General features: G+C 37.1%; 1 protein-coding gene across 5 annotated transcripts in view; it reads left to right on the top strand.

Moving 5' to 3' along the window:
* LOC110376323 (uncharacterized) overlaps positions 1-19,280 on the top strand; it is a 110,321-nt gene extending 91,041 nt beyond the window's left edge. For 2 of the 5 annotated variants that reach the window (XM_049843782.2, XM_049843781.2), the window contains exons 3-7: positions 14,055-14,251; positions 16,866-17,097; positions 17,222-17,332; positions 17,518-17,595; positions 17,968-19,280. In XM_049843782.2, the coding sequence (XP_049699739.2) occupies positions 14,055-14,251; positions 16,866-17,097; positions 17,222-17,332; positions 17,518-17,595; positions 17,968-18,280 (931 nt within the window). In that variant the 3' untranslated portion in view covers positions 18,281-19,280. The remainder of the gene's footprint in view (positions 1-14,054; positions 14,252-16,865; positions 17,098-17,221; positions 17,333-17,517; positions 17,596-17,967) is intronic. The other 3 variants (XM_049843783.2, XM_049843784.2, XM_021334766.3) reach the window with 3 other exon arrangements.
* The last annotated feature ends 400 nt before the right edge of the window (positions 19,281-19,680 follow it).

The raw sequence follows: 19,680 nt of genomic DNA, 5'->3' as shown, positions 1-19,680 counted from the left end.
AATTCACCTCCTAGCAGGGAATCCTTGAACCTATATAAACTAACCTCGTTATAACTTTAGTATAGAGTATATTACTGTTCCCCAAATATTTATTTATGTACAGACACAAGTTTTATTGACACATTACCTACCATTACTCTCATAAAATATTTGCTCGTAAATAAACTTAGTTATTTTTCCATGTTTTTATTACTATTTTATACGAAAAACCAACACACTATCGCCAATCGAAAAACTAGTACAGCACAAATATTGAAATCAAACAATTTTCCCAACTAAAATTGATTGGAATTATGTACACAACAGTTTTCCGTCGTCCAATAAAAGCGTTCTATGTTAAAAGCTTTGTTCTAATAAATAAACCTACACTGCTAACAACGTTCGATCAATTCAACTATATTGACGATTTGGTGTTGGTTTGTGAATAAATTGTAGTTACGTAGTCCATGTATGTGTTTGAATCACAACAATCGATATATTAGTTAGAAGTAAGCATTAATTGAGTGACAGTCACAGATCAGGCAAGTATCAATGCAACTATTTTAAGTTTGTATGTAAATAAGTATATCTTAGACACCAATGGCTGATAAACAGTTGAAGGAAAATATCTCGAGGAAACTTGGACTACATAGTCTGAAATCACCAACCCGCATTGAGCAAGTGTGCTGATTAACGCTCAATCCTTCTCCGTGTGAGAGGCCTGTGCCCAGCAGTGGGGCGATAAAAATCTGCAACTAAGTGTATGATAACTCCACTTCTGTTTTAGAATAAGAAAACTTAGACAGTTATAAGAGCGCAGATTGTGAAATCAAACGTATCATGATTACACGAAATGACATATTTTCTATCAAAAGGAAAAGTTTAAATAAAACGTTAGCACGGAAACCTCTAACCAATCATTAAATTTAATTTACGAGCAAAATTTTCTTTTATAATTGTGAAAAAATATCATTATTCATAGATCAGTGAGCGCGTCGTAAAACTCCAACACGCTTAGCTTTGTCGCCGCTGCAAATCAATTTCCTCCTAAAATAAGAGATTTCATCATTAATCTCTTGTTGGAGGTAATACTTTAATGTTCTAAATCTAAAGCTGGTTTCCTAATGGAGCTCGAGACGCGACCCGCCTCGTTACAGCCGTCTAATGGTCGATTACTTTTATATGAGTTTTGTTTTGTAGCCCAAAACAATGCTGTGCTACTACGTAATGTACTGCTTAATGACCGAGTGTTTACGTCTATTAATAATTTTATTGTGACCTTTATTTTGTGCGGTGAAGTGTAATATAAAGGTGTTTTTTTGCTTGTTTTTATGGGCTTCTTTGACATGGTGGTAATTGTGTACCTACTAAAAGCAAGCTATAATATTTTAGTTTTCTTACCCTGTCTCTTTCTCAGAAGACTATAACTTCTACTGTAATAACATGATCCCTCCCGTCTTATAGAAATAACTGTGTAGGTATACGCATCCCGTTTATTTAATTCTCAAAAAGTCGTCCAGTGAATGTATAAACCAAAACCGAAGCCAACAAAAAGAAATGAGGCACACGTCGCGTCCCCAACATTCCTGTCCTCGGACAAAAACAACACAAGATTTTTCAATTTGGCAAAGAAGGTAGCCTCTAGGGGATTGTGTGGGTTTCAGCTTGAGGTATAACGGCATGGCTAGGTATAATCCTCCGCGGCGGTAGGATTACAGACTCGGAGCCCGTCTAGTGCCGCGCGAAGCGTCAATACCTAGCGGGATGATTAATAGCATGCCGATAATCCCTCGGGCTCCTGATATATTTTGCTCAACGCTCGCCGACTCGCTAGTTTCATTTTCCTCATTGCGATACTAGAGTGACCACAAACATGAACAATGACCTCCTCACTACTACGAATCGGAGCCACCTCGTCGTAGCTTGTCGCATTTATTGTTTCATATTTTAATTCAATTGGCTATTTATATTCGTGTCTCGTTTCACTTTCTTCTTGTTAAACTAAACATTAAGCTCTTGTAAACATGTTGTGATCTTATCTGTACGCCTTATCTGATTGAGTTATTTGTGGTATGGTTGTGGCATCTCTTAATTAGAAGCATGGTTTTGTAAATGAGATAGCTTTGTCACCCTTTTGTTCTAAATTCGTCGATCAGCGCTATACAGTGTGATCGCGGCACTGCCGCACCAATTAGTCTCTTGTCAGCGGGACTTTGAATCATTCACTGAGTTCATTCTCGCTGACATCACTATCCATCTCAATTTTAAACCGAAATTTATCAGAATGAGGAAAATACCTTTCACCTTTTCGGGGATTAAACATAACAAACTAAAATTTTCTCTTCACTGTCATTATACATTACTAAGACGTGAAGCGACGAATTTAATAAGACGCAATCAAATTCCTGGTCGTAATTAAATTGATGAAGTGCGTGACGATGGTATCAAATTCATAATTTGGGAGGCAAATTTTTCATCACCCCGGAGCGTTATGCCAAATTGAATTGAGAGCCGCGAATATCCGGATGGCCCGACACCCGCCGATGTTGATTCTCCCGACGCACTTTAAGTAGATACCTACAATTTGCGAACATTGTCTCAGTTTGTTCCACGAAAATTGGAATGTTTTATAACGTAGTATGAATTCCAATGAACTTTATTATTTCAATCACTGAGAATTGGACTGATCTAAGTTAACAAGACACTATAAATTTTGATACGCTCGTAATCTTTATCTTTGTCTCCAGTAATAACAGAGTAGTTTTGTCTGACAAGCATTAATATTTTACTGATTTTGAACATTACCTTTTAGGTATTTTCATTAATGAATACCTAATTCAACCACAGGGAAATATTTACTTTTTATATACAAACTTCAAGTTGCGGGCTGAAAATGTAGTCAGCTTTATTTAACGCAGCAACTAGCAAATAACCACGACACGTGTTCGCGACATATAAAACTCCTGTAAACAGCATTTCCTTGCCAAGTTTTCGTATGCTTCATAAAATGTATGTTGTGCACGTTTTTAGAACTTCGGTGTCATAAACGCCTGTGTGCACCCGGCATCTCAATCAAACGTGTCTGAGTGCTCGGAATTTGGGAACTGTTTCCACTCAGCCGGCATTAGATCGACGACGAGGGTCCGTCAATTCGCCGACAGTTATACGGACTACGACTCTCCATGGAAATGTAATTTACTTATTTTTAACGGCCTTTTAAGCCTATATTTTCTTTCCTCCCTTTTCTTTACTCATTTGTTTTTACTTAGCGTCGGATATCGATTACGTATCTTATTATCATAATGCTTATGGCGTTATTGTTTGTTCCCGGTCACGGATGAGGACATATAAAATTTATTAAAAGATAAAAGTTTGCTCGTATATTATATGTGTTATTCTAGAAAATTCGAGTATATCGTATTTTATATTATGCTCCCCATAGAAAGTTATGTCTCATTACTAAGTTTTCACAACACAAACAGACAATAAATATTCTCTAACCGTGATTTTGTGAACAATATAAATCTTCTGGACACATCTGGTACTGTTCATTCAACAGCTGTGTTATGCTTGTAAATTCGTACAAAAACCAACCACGAGGGCTGAAAGTCATCCCTAAAGGATTCCAATAGAACGCAACCCTCGGGTTCGATTTGAAAGGCTCGGTAGGTAGGTACCTTTTTTCGTTGTCATCTACGCCCACAAAGACAGCTAATATAAAGGACTCTACCTAAGCCACTCGAACGTACACGATACCTTAATAAAATGTTAGCAAAATGATACGGGTAGACAAGGTTCTCAATATTATTACTATTAGGGGAGTATTTTCATTGATATTGTTTATGTATTTTACATCGTGTTTCTTTTGCTTTTTATTTTCTATATTCAATGTTGTGTCCGATTTTTTTAAATAATAAATTATTTATTAATAAATTATGTCGTTAAACCCAAGTCTCATTTTGCCTCTTTTATGAAGATCTTCTGAAACTGCAACTAAGAAATAAGGTACACGTTTGTATTCAATACAAAGAGATAATGTCATAAACATAATACATATAATGAACTAAGAGTAGGTGGCAAATGTTGATGATTTCTCGAAATTCAGTAACTGCATAAGTACGATTTGTTTACATGGCTAGTTTATCTAGTGTGAACACACGAACCGACTAGAGCATCGCGAAACAACGCGAGATAAACTCGGATACAGAACGAGATATGTTTGTAAAATGTATCCCCAGCGATACTGCTATGGTGAATTGAGCAGAAAACAAATATTCGTATCAATACCGAATATTTTTCCTAAGAAATTCAAATGGATTTCATCCTCCCCATAGAAAACGGCGCGAATGAATGCAAAATCAATCGAATACTTTATTCGATACAGAATCCGAGCTACCAAATACGTGTTTGCGGGTTCAATTTTCAATTTGCATAAACATTTTATCATTAGTTGAGTTAATGACATCGGTTGATGCTAATTTGGATATCGCCCAATCATCGTTGACAGTGAACGTAACTGCATTATCAACTATATCGATTGGCGTGGATCAACCAACGTTAATGTGATTTGAGTACGTGGAATATTGATAATTAGGACAATACAGCAAGAGGATGTTTTCATAAAGACATGGAAGCTGCTGTTTTACGAGGACTGTCAGAGCAAAATCTCTTTGGTACTGAAGAGGTAAACAGTCGTGCATGTAAACATCCGTTGACTAATTGTGCGAGAACCCCAATACGAACGCCGAGACGAAACAGATGTGTTACCTACATCCATCTACTATGTTTACAAGATATTTTACTCAATTTAGTTATCGCGCTTCCGAGGAAGACGGTATTTTTGCCTTCTTGAAGCGAAACTTATGTGTCTTCTATGTATATTCCCTCGGTAATGTATTGTAGTATTATACGAGATGAAAATATTAGAGTGGAACGCTGAAAGCTGTCATACAGATTGTATGTATTAATCCTGAAAGTAGTAGGTAGGTACACAGTTTTTTCACATAGTCGGTACAAATGTTTACATTAATACCAGGCTGTATTTCGAACATTTTTGCCACCGAAAAATTCCAAATAAACTAAGTTTTTTTGGTTAACATAGCACCTTTTTTAAATTAAATTATGTAAAATGAAAAATAATATCCAACATAAATCAAAATTAAAGCCACTGAAACATGAAATATGATTCAAAATACAAGCTGATACTTTAACATAACAATAAACATTGTTAAAAGAGGTTTAAATGGCGAATTTTGACACGTGTCTCCCCAACATACATCCACTCACGGGTTCGGGTGGATTTGGCCAAATAGGCATACGGCCGGCGCGTGATTTAAACTGGCTTTGTATTTTTATTTAGGAACGACCCGACGTAAAAGCTAAAAAAGGTAACAGTATTCGCACGGCGTAAATATATCTTTTTTTATTAATTCCTTGTCCTAAATTGCCTCGCTTCTGCTTTATGTATAACACGCAGCGAAATTAATAGAATTGGACCATTGAAAAAGATATAATGGCATCGTTGACCCATTTAAAAAATACCTTCAAACAATTAATGAATAACAAGGTCGGTGACCTCTCAATGACTATGGAGGTAAATCCAGCAAGATGATGAGCATGTCACGCACCTATTAGGATCGTGTATCATCACAAAATGTTCACGACGTACCCGGCATTGCGTACCTAAGCTATCATTTTTCACATCGTAATCCTTACTCGGCTCGTCAAAGGGAACGCTTATCATGGCCCTAATTTATTTCAGCGGATTGTCACGTACAATGTCAAACTCGTTATGTATGTGAATATTCTTTGAACTAGGAGACACTAACAGCAGTAAATGTGTAAATACCTATTTACTGAGAAAGTAAAACAAAAGAGTCGGCCATTAATCATCGTGGCTGGTCATTACTCGATGTCGTGTCCGTTTAAATAGGTTATAGTCTCTGTACCAAAGTTAATGTCGCTTCCTAGTGTTACTACAAGGCTTTGTAGTTGTTGGAAAGATATACGAGAATTACTGAGTGGTATAGCAGAGCACAGGAATATCCAGTTTCGTAAAGGCTGAGAGATATTACTGAAGGAGCCGTACTTTCCAAGAAAACTACATAGACATCGTATCGAAAATCATTGTATTTGCGAAACTAAGCTTCGAGACTTTCTTTTCGAAATGTTTTCTTAAATATTTACATACTTTCTTAAAAGTTATTGCACGATATCAACCAGCTTTCAACTAAATAAACCATCTCAATTCACTTGCAGACGTTTATGCACAATACAAACGTTTGCAACATTCTTACAAATGTTATTTGTAGTCGATAAACGAATAAACCGAATGGGCACTAAAGCTAGTGGCCTATTATAAAATAATAAATAAACACTAGAGCGGAACGTGTTGTAGTGAAATCATAAATAACAGTTCATTGTTCTCCAGATATTTGTTTAACATGAACTATCGATTTGAATCGTATGAATGTAATGATGTGTTGGGAAAGCTGTTAGTTTTCAGAACGAATAGAGGTACCTACAAAGTATAGTAATCATATTTGTCCAAACATAAATGATCAATGAAGATTTTCGTTGTTAAAACTAATTCTTACGCAGAAATAGCAAGAACTTTCATAAGCAATATACCTTCTACATACATTATTATTTACATAATACTACATCGAATCGTAGCAACCACAAAACAACGACAACAAATCGGGAATGCAGCATCCTTGAACATAGGAAATCGCAGTATCAATTAAGGTGGTTTTACACGCGACAACACAAATGACTCGTTCCTAATAGTGCGAACACGCGTGTGAACGGATCGTCCAAGTCGTGATCTTTCGCTTCCTCTTCCTCGTTCACCCACAGTGGCAACTAGAACAAAAAGTTTCCTTCGGAGATTATGTACTGTGCTCCAAGTAGTTCTAACTTACTGAAGGCCGTGTGAACTAGTCTTTTATGTTCGTCAAAGGTCCGTACTATTTGGTACTGTACTTGCTTATGTAAGTACTTGAATTACCTTCAACTGAAAAAAAATAAGTTTATAGTTTTTAAGTACCCCATTTTTACTGTACGTATTGATAATTTACATGATTAACAGCTTTCAGCTGTTACACCTAAAGATTTTAATGACTACACATTTAGTTTCAAAATAATTACAGCTAGATATTATATATTGTGTAATAATAATACGGTTATATTTGCAAATATATTATTGCACGCTGTTTAATCGCCCATCACTCAGTTAAACGGCCTACACACTTAATATCCCCTAGAGTTTAATTAGTCAGTAATAAAGCGCGATCGCTTCTATAAAATATGGAACATTTCACCATATTAAATATCGCACTTTTTTCATTAATATCAGCTTCGATGAAAAGTCTCATAAACGCAAAGCTTCACTTCAGTTTTAAAGCGTTTAGAAACATTTGAATTTTAAGCGTAAGCCGCTTTTATACATATACCTAACCATTTTATTGAATCTGTAACACTGTGCAAACGTGGATAGCGTATTGTTAGTTTTTCATTGGTGTTTTTTGTGCAGCAGCCTGCATTTTGTTAGCTATTATTTGAAATGTGTTTATGTTGTAAAAGATAACAAATGGCGTTTTAGTATTCAGCGCATACTGCAGCCATCTGCAGCATGATTTTGCAAGCGTGACAAATTGAACTTTTTTTGTAAAGAAAGCCTTTGCCATACGATAGTGTACCGCACACATAGACGATGTGTAAACTAGATCAGAGCCCATCTGCCGAGAATGCAAGACAGTGAAGTAGAGTACCTTATCCGTTCGGTCGGCGCTAGGTTTTCACAAAGGGACTATTCTCGGTAATTCTATTGAATATCATCGGCGATGCGATGCACGGAGCCACGGGGCCCATACACGTGTAATCGGTAAATCGATGCTTACTTTGTTGTTCGTATTTGCTGTGTGTGAGTAAACTGAGTGAAACGCAATATGTGAATAGATGTCGACAAACTGTGGGTGGCTGTAGACAGATTTGATGGATTTTTTGATTAGTGTTATAAAACCACATCTGTTTGTGTAACATTACACAATTTTGGTTTGAATTGTTTAAATAATAAATTTTGTGTTCGCAAACTAAAATTGCGTCTACAGTAATTAAAGCTCTGAGCTTACTTACCTACTAAATAGCTTAGTTATGAATTTACACGTACCATTACTTACATTTAACATTATTACAGCTTTAGGTACCTACTTACTTTTAAAGGTTGCGTGAAAGATACAATAACCTATTAGACACCACAAGCCTATTCAAAAGGAGCAAATACCAAATTGCACCTGGAACTATTAACCCGGCCGAAAGCTTAGATACAGGCTGTTACAATATCGACGTGGAATCAAATGTCAACTAGCTGGCGGCAGGGTGCGATATGTTTGAGCTAGCACGCTTGACGGGGCACCGCGCCCACAGGATGTGGGGCGGGCGTGACAGACGCCGCGATAGTCGCCGGACCGTGTGGCAAGCACTTTAGTAGATAGCTGTGGAGTTACAGGAGGGATGTGTAAGGATATGGTAGTGTTCGAACTTGAGTCGTTTGTGACACTTAGGTACGTGATGGATGATCATGATACGTAGTCTGTAAAAACAGTTTTTTGCCTTAATTGTAACTGTAAAGTCCACCATCATTGACGGACACATGGTGCAGCTTTTTTCCTACTTTTTACACTTACGCAAAATGTTCCATTATAAAACTCTGCTCTACGTTGTCACCACTCATTCTGTCTCCGTCCATGAACACAGATACAAGCTTGTCTATAATTTTCTGAACAAAAAATAAACCGTGTCATTTCCAGCACGCTGACGCCAGCGATGATTAGGTTTCATACGTTCTAAGTTTGATGGAGCGTGGAACACCCGTCTGGATGTGCCGAGGGGCCACGCTTGTTTGTTCACAAAATTGCTATTTTTATGGCACGCAAGGCGATCATATTGTCGCATTACTTGCTTGATGTCCCGTCGTGTCACGTCATACCACAAATACGTGATATTTGCCCCGCGGAGACTCGCTGCGATTTTATTTGGACAATTTTCCGTACTATCGTATGTGTATGTGCCTATATTTGTTGGGGGTCAATTGTACAGAGTACGACTTTCAATTGGAAAAAATTGATGGCGCAGTGTGTATTGGGTACTTATATTTATAGGGTAGTCTTTTTTATAACATTGTTAGTAGTAACTAAGCCTCATCGATCATGTAGATAAGCTAGCAGGTGTTTTTTACTTTTAAATAATCGACATGGATATAAACTAACAAGTTAATTGTGCATACTGCTTCTATTACAAGCACTAGCCGACATCGATCATCAGTTTCTCCGCAATTCGTCTTACTTAATCCGTGTACAGCAAAAGTTGTTCTCTAGAACTTAAATAAAAATTCAACACTGTTTTTACGAACGACCACTTACTCGTTGAATCAAGAAATCTGTTCGAATCTATCCCGGTTCGTCACGCGTCACCGCCGAATCTTTGTTCATTGTAATTGCTTTCCGTGACGACTCATAGCCGTGTTATATGGAGAGGCTATTAAACTGTCAATGCCAGAGGGTCATAATCCGGAGTGCGCACCGCAATATGGGCAACATAAATCAGCTAATTAACCCTCCTAGCCCTTATTAACGACATAAATTTCGCGCTCCGAAGCACACCACTCGAGACGAGATGCGGGTTAATATGCGCATAACACACTCAGCGCCATGTCTGTCGGAGGAATTATGCCAGTAAGTGTTGGAGGCCTAATGTGGCTTAAGTACGAGACAATGTTAATCTGCGTTGTCCTTACAGATATAGCGTAACTTGACGTAATCTTCAAAACGTGATACAATAATCTGTAGACAGTTCACTTAATGAGAGCTCCGTCCTTTACTAATAAGACGTAAGGCTCTATTCGAGTAACTAAGTAAAACCATAATCATTGACCAACAAAAAATCTTCAGTACATATTATAAAATCAGAGTGAAAATGTCACATAAGCGACCTCATTTGACTATTACGGACGACTGACGAGTAATAGCAAGATGATGCAACTGGGCCTAAGTGATAATGTAATGGGAAGCAAGGCAATTATGACGAAACCGCACATTAAGAAGCTGTCCCTTTTAGCTTACTATTGTGTTTCTGATGCCATAAACAGTTTTCATGGTTTATGAGATGTGAAATACTGGATTTCTAACAAAGATCGGAGACCATTTACATACAAAACTGAGACACAATCCTCTTTACCGTTACATAAATTATCCATTAAAAAAATAGCAATAGAAGAGTAATAAATTTACCTCCTACACTCCGATAACCCGGTCCATGCGGATTGGATTACTCACATTATTGTGAAGTTAGATGTCCCGTGGTTTACACGTCCATGGCAGTAACATTTCACAGTGGTAATAACATTACTCGTCGTACATAAAGGATGTAAAAGTGATAAAACTACGCACATAATTACAGTACTACACCTAGTATTCCCGTATCGCGTGGCGAGGGCTATTACAACGGACATAAAATAGTGAGTCATCTCTTCCCCGCTTATCGAACCGATCTCCGGCACACATGGCGTCATTCGATGCACTTTATTGTATTGCCATGACACAACCTATCTCATCTGGCACGCGAACTTTTTCATTTCATCCCACTACTCCGATACTATCTCCCGGATAAACGACTCCGATAGGAAAATGAGTCTCAAATATATACCATAATTTATTATAATACTTCCGAGAGCTTCAATAAAAAAGTCGGATGCTATGAAAGGTCTTATCCAGTGAAGTAGAAATGGAAAACGTGTTTTTCAACGAACTCTGGCGAGGTCGGCGATGACTAGTCGAATTAAAAAACAGAAGAGAACCGAGCGAGCAGCGGAATGAATGTTATTGTACAAAGTACCAATAGTAATTTATCAAAATGTCCGTACCGCCCGACAACTATCGCACCGCTTGCTTTATACGAAATTTAACCAATGAGAGCGTCTCAGTCTTATTGCTTTTACACTTGAGATACGGATCTATTAGGATCATTGCACTGGAAAAGATAAAATGTTTTGCCTTTGACAGCTCGGCTTTCCATTCTTAAGTAAGTCAAACCGCGCCGACTGAATACTAATGTTGGCTTTTCGTGTGCTTCTGTTTGGCCTCGATTGTTTTTGTTTAATAGAAATTAATGCCTATTTGACTGTGAATCAATAGGGGTTACGAATTGTAACTATTGAATGGGTTCAAAAGTTCGTTTGTGAAGCGTGACAGAGATAAAAGTGAAGTTTTATCTGTATGTGCGCTGCTATTAGCTATTAACATTATAAGAACCCTCTTCCTTTAGGGGTCAGACGATGTGGGGTCGACAAACTCGTGTGCATTCAGCTGTGATCGCTCTCAATGGCGCTCGTTAATATGAACGCACGCACAAAAGATGGATTTAGAGTTAATGCGAAGTCATAATGTAAGATGGACATGCATATGAAAGCATTAGCATAAGCAAATTAAGTAGCCGCTTAGACATTAGAGCACGAATGTGGGAAAGCTCTGAATTAATTTATGATGGAGCAGTTCTGTGCTTTATAAAAAGTAAAAAGTACGTAGTGATGTGGAAAATGTCAGAAAACATGAAAAGTCCATTAGCGTATAAAGGGCCGTGTTCAACCTAGGCCTAATTGGCGAAGAGCCCGCATTTAGCGTACTCGAGTGCAATTTACATGTAGCCTAACTGTCCCGCTCAGTCGGACGCGGCTTCACAGTGAAAGAGACACTCTGTATAGACATCACAAAGACATATTCTTAAAATAAACAACAGCATTATAAGTCGCACCAATCCCACGCCAAAGTTTTAATTAGATATTGGAAATTCGCAACTTAGTTACAAAAAAAAACAATCCCCTAAAACGATATTTCCATACAAAATGCATCTTTTGAACTTCTTGGTGGAAAGTTTTATTAAAAAGTTTCTATCTAATTTCAGTAATGGGGCGTAGATAGCCGTTAAGTAGTTTAATGGTGGTTGATAGTCCGTAAGCCTCATATCATGTGGGAACACGGCTTGGTACCGACATGCATAATGCAAAGCGAGCCAGTTGCCACGTTCATGACGACCCACTAGTGATGCAACAAGCTGATGATGAAATTGAACTGAAGGAAATTGCCTTTTTACTTCGTCTTAAACATAACGCGTAAGAGATAAAAAAATGATTAAAGCAATACAAAGAACCCCTAGAGTTTTTAATTTAATTTAGTTTAGTTCTTCGTAATGTCAAACGCATTTCGCAATAATTCGCAATAAAATCAAACGATCCATAATTAAATTACTAAAATGAATCAAATACGTGCCTGTGATCTAAGCTTAATCTGTGTCCATTATATATCCATTATATATCAAAATGAAAATTGTAACTTTATTCGGAAGTACACAGAGTGTTCACCATTTCCTCGAAATGTATCTAACACAACATTATTTAGTACATTTCCTAAAACACTAGCACAGCACTAGAGCTGATACGAACGTTGCGGTGTAGCTACGTCGCTGCGTTAACTAGAAGATAAAGGCTGCACAAACGTTGAATGAGCAATAATAGGGTTATTTAGAAGCCGGTGGAACAACGTCGAGCAAGCCGCGCGAACAATATCACTGTATAAGTAGGTTACCCGGCAGATTGTTTGCATTTATTGTGGCTTGATTTTTTCTTTTGTATAGACGTGGTGAATTCAAAATTCCTCGTGTGTATAGTTAGGAGTGCTGAGATTGTAGACACCGCAGACGCACATTGTATGTTCTAAACGCGCGCCACATTCTTTCCAAAATCATGTAGAAAATATATTGATGACAAACCCTATGAACTTACTGTCTAAAGGAACAAAAATGACACATAAGTATAAATGCAGGTAAAGCTTCCGTTTAATATTGAACGCAGTTAATTAAGACTTAAAATTTTCCCAGAATTTAAAATTGATTCACATTATCGATATTAAAAAGCTCAAAAATAAATCAAGCACTTTCATTATTTTAATTAAGAGCGCAACAATCAACGGTTCCTTCATTAAAAATACGATGCCAAAGTATATTTTTGCATACGATACTTTTTGCACCAGTAAAGTTTTAAATCAAAAACAAACTTGTATATTTTTGTAGCGGTTCTTTTCTGAAATAGTGTGTATATTTGGCTTCGTAATAAAGTAGGTACTGGGCTACTCATTCATTAGGTAGGAACATCGCACCTAAAAGTCTTTTATTATGACGAAAATGTAGCCACAAAAGTTAAAAGATTTTTTATAGACGAAGTTGGACTTAAAATGTACGGCCACAATAATGAGCCGCCGTCAACGTTTCGTCACTAGTTCAGCCTCTTATAATTCACGATGGCGACCCCATAAAACTGGAAATGTATTTTCTTAGCGAATGTTTTCCACTTTATTTCGACCGTTAGTTTTACAGCTTAGTTAAATTTAAATTTTTAGAAAGATTAAATGTCACCTTACCTTACCGCCATTACGAAAAACCAAGTTTCCCCGTAATTAATTTTTATACCAACCGCTACGCATGTAAAACACTTTTTCCATAAGAATTATGCCTCAGCTGCCCTGATTTTGTAACTTTTTAGCTGAAATAAACGTAAAGCTCATAAAAAAGGGTCTGAATATGCACGGCGCTATTTAATGTGACTTTTTGCAGTACATAAAATATAAATGAGAGGTTTTGTTGTAAAAGTTTATACGTCCCAACATGGATGAGGTTTTTACACGACGAAGTTATCATTACAATTGTGTTTTGTTTTTCTCCTCTAAAGTAAACCTTGAACACCCGGCAGTACGCCTATATTGTGCTTGGAGGTACTTAGTAGTTTTCAGAGATTTACGCGACGTTTCAGATCCTACTTAACTGCAGCTTAAAATCAGGCGCCGTCAGTTGTATGACCTACTTAAACAGCTGTTTTTTGTTATTGACATTAATGCAGATACTTTATGAAAACCTCCCATGTTTACCATTCCAATTTTGTTGTTATTGACGAAGATATGAGAGTGCTTAGTAACTCCCCTATTTGTTAATGTTCAGCAGATGCTAAATAGCCTTTCTTTTGTTTCCAGATCAGGCAGAGGCGCGGCATACGCCTGTTCGGAGGGTGAAGGGAATGCACCCAAGTCATGCTGCGGCCGGCCCCCGCTGCGGCTGTGCGTGCTGTTCCTAGGAGTGGTGGGCGCCTGTCTGGTCGCCGCGGGGGCCGTACTCGGTGCCCTCAGGCCCCACCCGAGAGCCCCGCTCACATTACTCCTACTCATGATAGGTGAGTTCTACCACCGCGATAATGAAAGATGACCTACCTACATGGTTGTTCTTAAAAGTTACCGTAGCCCTTAATCACAAATAACTGTTACAGCTATCTATTTACGGCCGTTACCAATATACTATCAATCTGTAAATTAACTTAATAGAGACAGTATTTAGACATTAGCCCCTACAAGTAATTTTATTTAATAGTTTATGTACACACACAGAATACAGACAAGAAGACCAAAATAGACACATAGTACATAGGCACAGCTTATTTCATAAGAAATCTCTTCCAGCAGTAATGTCAAATTCCTATCCTTGCACCATTGGATATCCACAGATAGATATAATATTGGGAATGACCTTTATATAGCACTGCGGTTGTGAACTACAAGAAATGAGTGTTATAAAATTTGTTGATCCCAAAACTACTATTGTTTTTCCAATTGAGCCTTTGATAAGTTCAGCAGCTTTGCATGCCAAGAACAGTTGTTAGAACGTCAAAACTTTACTAATTAATACTGTCGAAACTGAAATCCAATATTATAGTTTAATAATATCAAATAAAAGTTTGAAACTTTTAATTGTTTAGTTTCAAGAATTGCAAACAAATTATTTTTGCCGACTAAATTCAAAACGAATAAATATAACTCGGAGATATAACTAAAACAGTGGGTGGTTCGTGGAAATTATGAACTCAATACTGTACTGTTGTATTCGCTTATTTGAACGGAACCCTGTTATAATAAAGTCTTTGATCGTTTAGCAGTTCTTAACTCATTTCACGCTAAAGCGTATTTTTTCTTCAGCTGATTAAAATTATCCGGTCCGATGAGCGAACCGACCAAACGAAAGCTGGCGAGATTCATCCGTGCCTGCAGATGTGCATAAAATTTAATGTCCACGTTCTAATATTCATAAATTGGACCCAAACGGTTTCACACGGCGGACATAACCGACGTAATTAACCGTGAAACAATCTGCGGTGGCTCATTTGTTATTCGCTATGCATATGACAATAACAAGTCTGGCCGAAATCTCATTACATCATTCACATCGCCCCTGGAGTTTTCAATTAAACTTCTAATGAGTTTTAGAGTGGAATTAATTGGATTTTCATTAGCGTTAGGGACAGATGATATTGTTACAGGCAAGCGATCTATTGTTGTGCCGGCGAGCCAATTTGTACGCGTCACTCACCGCGATCGGCGAACTTGACGCTTGTGCACTGCTTTAGCACAAGGTGCTTATCGAACATCGCTCAGTAATTAATAGCTAAGCAATCTGCTTATGTTGCGACCTCATAATAATCGAATGTTAAACTTAAACTTAATGCATCATAATATTTCATTCTCTAAAAATAACAATGAGTTAAGACAACAGCCTGACGAAAATAATCAATTTAAAATATACACATATGTTGTCAAAAATTACCCTCCGTTAAGTCTGCTTTATTGTTTGTTAAAATTAATGAAACCATGCACAAAGTGAGGAGCAAGCCGTCGGATTATACCGGAACATATTGTTCGTGATCGCGAACACGAAAGTAATTAACAGCAGTTGCTGAAGCGCCAGTTGCCAGTTGCTCATATCTGTGGCTAATTTCTGGCAACCATGATAATGTGTTGTTAACGTGACATCTGCCTTTCATAACAAAGTCATTGAAATTGTAAATGAGGTTTTTTTATTGATTGAGATCAAAAATTAATGGAATACAAGTTAGAATGGGAGATTAAAGTTATATTAAATTACTTTTCTTAAACTTTAATTTGCCTTTAGTTCCTAGTAATTACTTACTTCCCTGAAAGCTGTGCTGATTTTCACTGTTATCGTTATTTCGACTTTGATTGAAAATAAAAGTAAATAGATATGTATTTATGAACGTGTAATTTCTTATATTAATATTTTCCTCTTATGTGTCAATCTCAAAGCCGCAATATTTCTCTAAGAATTGTATGGGAGAGTTGAAGTTAAACTATTATGCGGAAAATGCTAAAGTACCGCAAAAAGAGTCTATAAACAACTTCACACATTCAATACGTAATTATAATGACAGCTATCAGATCATGTCAAGGATCAATTTAGAAACAATCAACAATTAGGAAGTGAATGTGATAATTACAATAAACATTGGACCACTGGTCTAATGTTATTTAGTCAAAATAAGTAAAAACACAAAGTTTGTGTACTTATGCAAACACATTACACATTTCAAAATGCTTATCTATGTGTTCAGTAAAACTTACGTAACACAGATAGGTAATACTTTTAAACCTAGATTTTCAACCTAAATGACTATTGCTTACCTGCTAATTAGTTTCTTTTCACATTGTTATACTAACTAAGTAGAATGTCTTATTGCAGACACATGTACTTAGCAGCTAATTGGGTAATAAAATTATACATAAAAGATTTTTTATCTATTTATAATAGTTAGGTTTTATTGACCAGAAAAATTTAGTTTTAATTAACGCCACGACACTACAAAATATAAATGTCATACAGATATCCAATACTCTTGTTCTTCCAACATAAACTAACTCTACGTTTGAGGTTTACTGGAGCCAACACCAAACTAGACAATGAGATACCTTACTACTGGTTACTTATTTAAAATTCTGTTTCAGGTATAGGAGTAGTGTTAGTAACGGCAGCGGGCCTCGCGTGGCGTCTGGGCGCGCGAGACGCCCCCTGCGCCTTACTGGGGCTGCGGCGTGCCTCGTGTCGGCGACTCGTGCCTCGGCTGCCTCCGAGCTACGCGCGCCCGCATCACCCCTACGCGGCCATGCTCTACCCAGAGTTCCACTATAGGCCACCACCCCCCACCTACCAGGCCTCCATGCAAGAGTATAGACTCAGGTAAGCACCTATCCTCCTTTATCTACGACTTTATCTACGCCCAAAAGTCCTAAAATCAAGACTTTGGCACAACATGAGGTACGTATGAATGTTCGCCCTTTAATCTCCAATTGTCTCACCCTAGTAACGAGGTCTGGTGTCCTAGAAGGCAAAATAGAAGAAACGTTGATGGCAGTCCAGGTTCTGCTTTAACTCCAGTAAGCTGTCAGGCTTCAATGCAAGAATATAGATTTAGGTTGGTAGAATTTTTATCCTCTTTGTTAATACAAGACATCGGCCAACGTACAAGAAACAGAAGTACTTATTGGTCAGTTTTATCAAAACGATTGTCGTTTACAGACCAAAACATTCATCCATTCTTAACAACCATACCGTTTTTTCGCTGCTTTTTGGAATCTAATGAGGATTGTTTTCTTCCAGGTTACTTCTGTTAGACAGAAGTGCGCCAGCCGTGTCGCCGCCCCCGACCTACAGATCAAATTCAGCCAGTCTAGTCAGGTACGACCAAAGTCAATACAATCGCAATCTGAAACCTATCGCCGGATTGTTTCGTCTTGAAATTCCTGTTGCAACGAAAATATAAGATTTGTTATCAAATACGATCGTCCAGACGTGGACAGTAAAATACATGGTTTGATGTCTGTTATAAAATGTAAACAGTTTTTATTCTCAAAGCTTTTACAAGACATGGTAGTTACGCTATTTGAAATATTGGGATCAGGGCACGAGAATTACACCTGATACTTAGAAAAGTAATCATGAAATCATTACACTCTTTATACTGAGTGATTACAAAAGTAGGGATGGCGACTAGCACCTTGTTTTTTTTTTTTCATTTTTCCAATTATTTATGTTTTTCCATTTTCCCAGCAGAGGATCAACAGGCGCAGCATGGTGCGGCTCCGAGTACAGCGGGCCGCCGTCATACCGCGCCCCCCGCGCAGACCCCCCCGTCACCGTCACGGATAACCTGCCCACCATCACGCCCATAGACCTCAAATACGTCGACAACACTATCGAAGCTTTACCCAAACCTGAACAGGAGAAAGACCCAGACGAGCATCTCGTCACCATAGTGCACACAGACTCGCAACCCGTCATTGTGACCGTGTCGGGGTCCCCCGCACTCAATGACACGCACACACAGCCACCTTCAGAGATCGACATACTAGCACACTTATAACGCATCAAGCATTAGCACAATACACGAACTTAATGTACTAGTTGGAAATAAACTAGACACAAACCTGATCGGTATGCGGCTCCACGGAGGCTCCTGATTGGAGTTTGTATGCAAGCGCGCCGAAGCCTTGTGATTGTAGCAACGATTGACGTGAACGATGTACTAGTGTACAGAAAAGTAAGCGAAAAGTGATTTAAAATAGAAGTGAACTCGTTAATTATTATAAAAATAATTAGCAAATGAACTTTAGCGATAATATTTGAGAGGCATGGCAGTTTCGTTTTGAATGGCAGTAAAAGAACTCTTATTTAAAATTACATTCACGTCTAGATAAACTAGATAATGAAAAGTAGACGATTTCAACTTTAATATTTTCGAGAACATAAGCATAAAAGTTTTAGTGCTCGTTCAAAACAAAATTGTACTTTTATGTTTGTGGATAATTCTGTTTTAAAATATAATGGTTTGAAGTACCTTATTTTATTATAATAAGCATTATGTAAATATTTAAAAGCACTGACGTATTTTTCGTTTGAATAGTGTTGTTATATTTAACAAAATATGTGCCGTGTATATACAATTGATACAAATTATATTAGGATTAAATATGAATACATAAGTAGTTGATGCAACGATCGATTTATTATTGAAACCAAATCCTTCACCGAGATGTACAACTGAAGAACTTGTTATTCATGTAGTGCCAATGGTTGTTTATTAGTTTCTTTTTGTAAATAAATGCTAATAAACTTTTCTATTATTTTGCTTGACTACTAACATATTTAAAACATGAGGCAGATGATTGTTACTTTCCGCTTCCGTCTATAGTTAAATATCTATGATAACTTGTTGAATGTCACAAGTATATTTAATGGCGGTAACTCTATTTCTCTTGGTATACATGAAATGTTCTCAAAAACAAATCAGTGCTATTGTCTGCGTCTGAGTAAACTGTAAACAAAAACATTTCTGTTCCCGCAACATTTACCTATACTTTTTTCTAATAAATTATGCGCCAGAAACTAATCATTTTTTTTACGTTTTGTTTTAAAGAAAATTACGACCTTTTTATTTTATAATTCCAATTTTCATAAATATCCATGTTCACTATAAATGTGAACTCAACATATAAATGAGAATGCTTCATATCTTTCATGTAAATTCTTTCAAATAGGTAACCAGAAATGTTTTTGAATGACACAATAAAATAGCAATGATGACATAGTACTGTGTAAAATACTATTAGATTAAGATATTGTAACGATAATGTAATAAACATATTGTAAATAACGTTATTTGTATTATAAGAAATAAAGATCTTTAGTGAAACCAAACTGTGTTGTTCTTAATCAAATCTGCTAGACTCCTGAACACATACTTAGTACCTAAAAATTACTAGT

The sequence above is a fragment of the Helicoverpa armigera genome, chromosome 2 (genome assembly GCF_030705265.1).
Source record: "Helicoverpa armigera isolate CAAS_96S chromosome 2, ASM3070526v1, whole genome shotgun sequence".
NCBI lineage: Eukaryota > Metazoa > Arthropoda > Insecta > Lepidoptera > Noctuidae > Helicoverpa > Helicoverpa armigera.
The sequence above is the reverse complement of the archived record's forward strand: the minus strand, read 5'-3'. Positions and strand labels throughout refer to the sequence as shown.